Source organism: Ictalurus furcatus, chromosome 14 (genome assembly GCF_023375685.1).
Source record: "Ictalurus furcatus strain D&B chromosome 14, Billie_1.0, whole genome shotgun sequence".
Classification (NCBI taxonomy): Eukaryota; Metazoa; Chordata; class Actinopteri; order Siluriformes; family Ictaluridae; genus Ictalurus; species Ictalurus furcatus.
This window is the reverse complement of record NC_071268.1, coordinates 13053789-13061614: the sequence shown is the minus strand read 5'-3', so window position 1 is coordinate 13061614 and position 7826 is coordinate 13053789. Positions and strand designations below refer to the sequence as shown.

General features: G+C 38.4%; 1 protein-coding gene across 1 annotated transcript in view; it reads left to right on the top strand.

The window, feature by feature from the left end:
• Nucleotides 1-270: 270 nt before the first annotated feature.
• Nucleotides 271-7826, top strand: part of b4galnt4a (beta-1,4-N-acetyl-galactosaminyl transferase 4a) — a 154991-nt gene continuing 147435 nt past the window's right edge. Inside the window, exon 1 of the mRNA XM_053640770.1 lies at nt 271-412. Within this exon, the coding sequence (XP_053496745.1) occupies nt 271-412 (142 nt within the window). The remainder of the gene's footprint in view (nt 413-7826) is intronic.

Sequence of the window (7826 nt, the reverse complement as noted above, 5' to 3'; positions counted from 1 at the left end):
TAATAATAAAAAAAACAGTGCGGATATCCATCTCCAGAATCTACAGCATCTCTACAGCACGGGCCGCTAAAGCCGCCAAAATGCCTCGAGCATCCAGACGGACGTCAGTGTGCGAGTTGTGAGTGTGTGTGTGTGTGTTAAACCCAGCGCGCGCTGTGAGTCGGACCTGTTGAGGCGGCGCTCCTCGGCGGGGAATGTTGTTGAGCACGAGCCCGGTGTGGCGGAGGTGAGCGCGCGCTGTCCGTTTCCCGCTCCGCTTTCGCTGCGAGGATGCTGCGCTTCCCGGTGAAGAAAATCAGGAAGCAGTTTAAGCTGCTGCTGTTGCTGGTGCTGCTCACTTTCGCCGTGTGGTTCACCTACCTGCACATCAACCAGGGCAAGTCCATCCGACTGCACTTCAACTACGGCAAAGGTACGGGATACGCGCTTGGTGCTGAAACCATGCACGCGATATTTGTTTACTGAGATTTGTGTCGTGAAAACAACAACAACAACAACAAAAAACACAAAAAGTATGCTTGAGATTTCAATGCATCTTTTACTGCGGTGTTAGTCTATATGTAACTTCTTAACGCCATCACTTTCTCCATGACTTTTAAATCAGAGTTGTGTATGGCTTGTAAGTCAGGGTAATTTTCAGTGTGATAGCAGTGTCAGAGCTCTCTACATCCTCTGATCTGATACAAGATCATTCTCTGAAACTGACATCCTTTTAGTAACCAAGCGCACTATGTATGTGCAAGTTCTCCAAAACATCAGAGGTGTGATTAAGACAGGTGCATTGACACATTTTGTGTTCATTGACAGTAACAATAGTGCCTTTGAATTTTTTTCTGCGGTGGTGCCCCTATTTTTGCACCTTTCATTTGTATCTTTCACCGGGAAAACGTAGATATTCTGTAAAGAAAAAAAAATGAGTATACCACCCTGTCGACACTGTATGACCCTGATCCTTGTCATATTACGCAGCTAAACACACGATCATGGCATAAAATACGTCAGTATGTCAAACTTCCGTTTCAGCATTTTACCCCCATATACTGTATCAGTCCTAATATCGACACTGTACCTGTGCATCCCTGAAGGAAGAGATTTCTCTCAAATAGTTTACAAAACAGGTCGGTACTCCTTTACAGTCTCAGCACCATGCACCGTTGTAATTTTAAAAAAAAAAGCAATCAGTTTTTCACAGCGAAATCCTCGGTGTGTTAAATGAACACCTACGGTGTTTATACAAATCCAGATGGACCCAAATGAACAGTGGAACATGAGCAATCTGGCAGTATCGTACGGTCGTGCTCTGAAGTCATGTGATTAAAGATTAAAGACTGATGCTGAGGTCATGTCATGATGTTAAGCCGGAGTAATGCTGTCGAACTGTAATATTAGTATTTTCTTCTAGTCATCAGCATGTGAATTTCTAGAGCCTGCAGCATTAGTGGTATTAAAGGGAATTTTTTATTAGCTAATGAAGTATTTATTCTCCTCTGTCCGAATAACAGTGGACTATAAAACTTTAGTGTTTCTTGTAATTGAAAATGATTTACTAGAGTCAAAGAAGTGTCAGGAAGTGTGTGTAAAAAAGAATAGTCTAGGTTTCAAGCAAGCCACTTCCATGCCATGGCGTTGCGTTTATAGTGTAGTTTGAAGGTGATGGGGATCAGGTAGTGCTGTGTGCAAAGCATTGCCATTTCCCAGCTAACAGATTTATGATTGGCACAGTAAAGTCTGGACTGAATTTGGCCTGCAGTAAATACATTGCTGAGAGATTTATTAAGTGAGCTAAGAAGTCTGTTTTCCTCTCTGAGTAATCGAGGTGTCTGAATGCATCGTTTCTCCTTGCATTGCTGTTTTGTCTCTGTTTTCTCTCTGCCTGGTGTTTTCCCCCTGTTTTTCTCGCTTGTAGTCATACAATATTGGTGTGTTTGTTACTGCTTTTGCGATCTTGATCTAAACACACCAAGCCAAACAGAACCAAGGACTCATCTCAGACACCGCACCAAAGGGCACCAAAGAAATATTGCCAACCAAGCCAATCTATAAATACACTCCAAAGACTATAAATGACAGCTGGGATGCATGTACTTTATGTGTTTGTTTGAACGAAATAACACTCTACCAGAAAGCAGTAGAGGGTCTGTACACGCTACACTGTTATAAAAAGAATGTAAAATATTAGCTACCGGTATCAGTATCTGTAACAGTGCACTATTCTTTTTTTTTTAACACCATTTTCTCCCAATTTGTTCATTTGATAATTCCCAAACTACCAATCAAGGAGAGTGAGGGCTAGCAGGAGCTTTCACCAAGACACCTGAAGCTAACCACAACATTGTTTCAAACTGCGGCTCCTGCTGCATCACAGGGCAGTGTAACATACGCAGAGGAATGTCCTCTTCCACATACACGAGCTCACAGACATCTCCGATTGGCTAGTGTAGCTGTTATTGATGGTGGAGAGAGTAATGCTGTCACTTCCATCCAGTTTTGCTCTCTTGGACTCCAGGCCATGGAACTCATGATCTCCTAATGACAGGGCAAACATGTTTCAGTTACGCCACGCAGGAACTATTCTGACATACATATGTAGTGTGGTAGTATGTGGTTTGGAACAGGGCCAAACACAATAACCTGGTTACCTTTTTTCTCCCTAAAATGTCTGTTTATTGTTTTTTAACACATACATTAAAGATACATCCCCCTACAAACAACAAATGAGACATTGTGTGGCCTTTCACATATGAAATAAATGGACCACAAACAGTAAAGTAATTGTCAACAGACCATTGGATTGTAAATTAAATTTTCTCCAAGTTTAAAAGCTCCATTATATTATATTACCTACTCCATTATATTACTTATATTATATTACTTACTCGATTATATTACTTACATTATATATAACTTGGGGGGAAAACTTTAGAAAGTTGAACCCTTGAAACTTGGGGTAGATCATTTTTTTCCAATGCACTGGTTACAGTTTTTTACATGTCTCAGAATTGAAATAGTTTTTGAAGCCATTTTGAATATACCATACAGGCTGTCCCAAAAGCCTCCGTACATAGGGGAAATTAATACTCATTAGCAAAATGTCTTCCAATATTTTATATTATAGATTTTTTCAGATAACCTTTAAGAATGCTGACAATAGAAGAATGTATTGAAATCATTCTCATGGCCGGATCAGGAAGCCACTGACGAAGGCACAACCGACTTGGAGACTTTTGGGACACCCTGTAGAATATACTCTGTATATTTTGAAATATAGCTAAGAAATGAGCAGCATGTGAGCCCTCTTGAAAGTGGCATCTGCTTGCTTTGCTCACTTCCTTTTCAGTTCTCCAGCACATATTTTACTCCTCTAAGCAACCAATCCTAGAACGCTTTCTTGTGATGGTTTCTGAAGCCTATTCAACATGCTTAATTGGCTCAGACAAGGGCTGAATAATGCCAGAGGTGCAGGACACACTGCAAAATCTACAGGGGGCAGTCAGCTATTGGCACTTGTTCATGTCTGATAGCTGACAATTAGCTTTGTGTGTCAGGACCCTAATTGATAGCTGGGCATATATTTACATATCAAAGAGTGAAAGTAAAGCATGCTAGTGGTATAAATGGATATTGCATAGTTTTTGTAAATGTGTTTGCTTGATATATGCTGGCTATGAATGGTGTTGTACTGAGAGATGCTATACCATGCTACAGAGTACTATATAACAGGGCAAATTACTGATTAAATTCTGTTGTGGTTTTTTAGTTGCTCATTTAAGTGCTGCTGAACTCATGCTTCATCTCTTTTCTCTGACTTCCCCAAACCAACCTCAATCCCAGAGGAGTCTACTTCTGGATACACTAGTCTTCAAGTGCACACCAAATCAGAAAGCTCTCTTTCTCTCCGCCTATGCCTGTGGAATCATTCAAGTGCAAATTGCTTCACTAATCCTAAATTAGCTTAGTAATGCCTATGGAAAATACAAGTACACCACACCAAAATGAATTGGAATCAAGATACTAATAAAACAAACCCCAGACAAATCACACCATTGAGGTACGGGAATAGTGTATTGGTTCTCAAATAGCCACGTTATATTTTTACCTCAGGACACACAGTGGGCGCTTTATATCCCGGGATTCAAGAAAATGTTCTAAAAGGGTGGTTTTAGTTCCACACACATGACCTGGTCCCGGAACAGAAGTCTTTTTAGCTGTGTGAAAAGTAAAGTGAAGAAACAGAACAGACATGAACAGGCGCTCGGTGTAGGTAAGAGTTGTGCTCTGATTCTTTGTATAAAGGACGTGTTGTATTCAGCGTGAAAAAAAGTGAGATCTTATTCCCAAAGCTTATTTAAATAGAGAAGTGAAAAAAGGCAAAGTAACGGGAGCATTCAAGGACGTGGTTGGAGAGTGGCAGTTTTTTTATAGGGAGAGACGGAGCCTGTGCCTATGGGGAAAGGTCACACGAGTAAATGTGACTAGAGCTTAAAGGGGGAAAAAAAACACCTCGCTCTCTTCTTACAGCTCTTCTAAGGAAAGAAGTTAATGTATACATTGAAGAGTCCTGCTTTTGAAAGGTTACCCAGAATAAACCATATAACGTCCATGCCAACTCAGAGTCACGATTGCAGATTTGAAGTAAGGAATGGTTATTAGACTGAGGTGGGAATTAAACCCAGTGTGAAATCCTATAAATCACTAGAGAATGACATTTGTATGACTTTGGGTCATCCATGTGCAGAACAATTGTCTGAATTTGTTGATATTCGCTCCTTTTGAATCTCAGCTTTCAAATTCTAGCTTTGCTAAGTGCTACTTATATACCACATTTAAATTCTTAAATGGGATTGGTCAGAAGGTGTTGATGAATTTTCTATAACTGCGGCTCTGAAAATAGTGCCATAATTCAAACCACAGGGTTATATTAATACGCTCTTTCTAATATGTTATTGTTTCTATAATAACAGCTCATTCACAGGGACTCAATATTATGGTAATTTCCAGTTTCACAGTAACATGGAAACCTTTTTTGTCTTATTAATTTCAATAGAAAGAGAGAGAGAGAACGAGGCTGATGAAGGAATGACTGTTTATAGCTGATGTAACATGAGTAATAACAGGAACAATAACTTGTCTCTCTGTTCATCCACATTAAACGAAAGTCTAAATGATTAAGGACTTTAATGTCGTTCATTAATAATTAAAAAATTGCCATCACACACAAATTGTTGTGATATAAAAGGAATAAAACACTTCAGGTTGTGCTATTATGGGAAAATAATCAGCTTCAGCATCCTAATGGTAAATCCACCATGGTATTGATTATTTTCCTATGAAAGCATACCCTGTCATGTTTACCTTGTCATACCCTGTCATGCCTCATTTATAACCACTGTGAAGTTCAGCTGAATTTGATAACTGCGCGCACACACACATATTCTGATTTCTATAACCGGACCTGTGTGGTGCGCCACTTTTACACAACAAGAAATGAAGCCGAAAGCATTTTTGCATGTCATTTACAAGAAGCGAGTTCAATAGTAAAATATTTTCTTCTCATTTTCAGTTTTTTCGAGGGTGTGTACACAAATTGTCTGGTTGGTAATAATTGAATTTTCTGTTCTCTGGTGTTAGGGATTTTAGGTTGTTTGCTACCACCAAGGAACCTAAGCCTGCTTTATGTAAACAAGGGGTCTGGAACACAGCCATCCCCATTCTTCCCACAGGATTGTGTTGGCTTTAAGCACTGCCAGACTACTTTCACACCCATTGCACTTGAATACTGTTGTCAACATTGTGCACGGGGATGATATGGGTCCTGTACACAATACTATCTGCTTTGTGCTTTAACCCATGATGGACAATATCAGAAGTTTATAGAAATAAGCACATGACACTAATATGATGAATAGTTACAACGTTTCTGAGCTTGTTTATATTGTAAGTGCCAGAAATTCAATAATAGCGCAAGCTGTGCCTGAGCGATGCAGTGATCACATGAGGAATTATTCTATATCTCTCTTAAAACCCTGTAGCACACTCACATATAGGGCATGTTCTGTTTCGGGATGCTGCAGAAAACCCGTGCTGCATTGAAGTTGGCGTTATTTTACAGTAAGTGATCCAGCTGAAGAAGCAAGATTACAATCAGCCACGAAAGAGCCACTTCCTCCAGCTGATCACTGCAGAGGCTTTTGTTGTGGTTGTAAATGAAAAGGTCACCTTCATATTGTGATTTTCTTACAATTATGAGCACATGGTTGCACTGAGACGGATAGAGACAGCCACTCTAATTACCACTGCCAACCATTTTCCTCTCATCAAATTCATGTCTAAGGAGCGATTCAGTCAAAAAATGACACATACACACATCGCTTTTTCAAATTGTGATCACAATTTCTGACTTCCACAGTGAACCCTTTCCAGCAATACACTGGTGTTCCATCGCATCGGAATGGAATGGAAATCGAGTTTTCGGACAATTTCAATCAGTGTAAACAAATAAAACATTTGTTTATCGCTGCAAGTCTGTTATAAGATTAGTCCAGACACTGTTGGGTTTCTGTGTGTAGAGTATCATGACTCTGTGATTAGCAGGGTGATGGGAAATGGGAGGGGTAGCAGGCTAGGTAAAAAAAAAAAAAAACTTATGAAAAACAGCAAATTCTTAAAGCCCTGAGTGTTCATTTTTATATGAGCTATTAACCAGTACTATAGAGTGTGACATCACAAATAAATTCAATGCTGAACACGGGCACCCCAAAACAGGTGCAAATTCCATTTTTTTGTCTGTTGTTAAGAGTTAAAGAATAAAACATCATAAAGTTAAAGGAAATTAATCAATGAAAGGTGGTGTGATGCCACCCCGAAGCGCCTCTTCTTCTGACAGCACTTCTGCTGTTTCCCAACACTAACTAATTTTTATTTATCGAAGAATGACACATTATATATATAATATATACACACATTACCAGTCAAAAGTTTGGAGACACTTCACTGAAATGTTTCTCTTTGATGTTGATCTGATGGTCTATGATTAAATGTTTGAAATCAGTGTTGCAGACAAAAATATAATTGTACATATAACATTTCTTTCATTAGAAAACGAATATTTTATTTACAACAAAAATTTTTTTAAACGGATGACTCGGAGTGAAATATTCTGAAAAGCAGCCGATAAGAGTCCAGCGTAGGTGGGAACTCCTTTAATACTGTTTAAAAAGCATCTCAGGGAGATTCCTCAAGAAATACATTTCTTGAAATTCTAGGCAAAAAGGAGGTCTACTTTGAAGATGCCAAAATATTAAATTATTTTGATTTATGTTGGATTTTTTATCACAACATAATTCCCATAGTTCCACTTGACTTATTCCAGAGTTTTGATGACTTTATAATTATTCTAAAATGTGGGGAAAAAATTAATTTAAATGAATGAGTGTGTCTAAACTTTTCACTGCTAGTGTCAAAACACACACACACACACACACACACGTATATATATATATATATATATATATATATATATATATATATATATATATATATATATATATATATATGTATGTATATTTATATGTGTGTGTGTGTGTGTGTGTGTGTATAGCCAATCAATTTACAGTTACATTTAAAGTTATTGAACGTCCATTAAGTGAGTTATTTCCTGGTACTTTACCACATTATAACAGCTATAAACATCGACCCTATCTCTTTACAGAAAACTTCAGTATATCATGTTTATTTTTTATTTTTTATTTTGTTTAAAAACTAGGTCAAGTTCCTGTATGTCCCTGTTATAGGAGCTGTTGAAATGGTAAAATATTAGGGATTAAGGG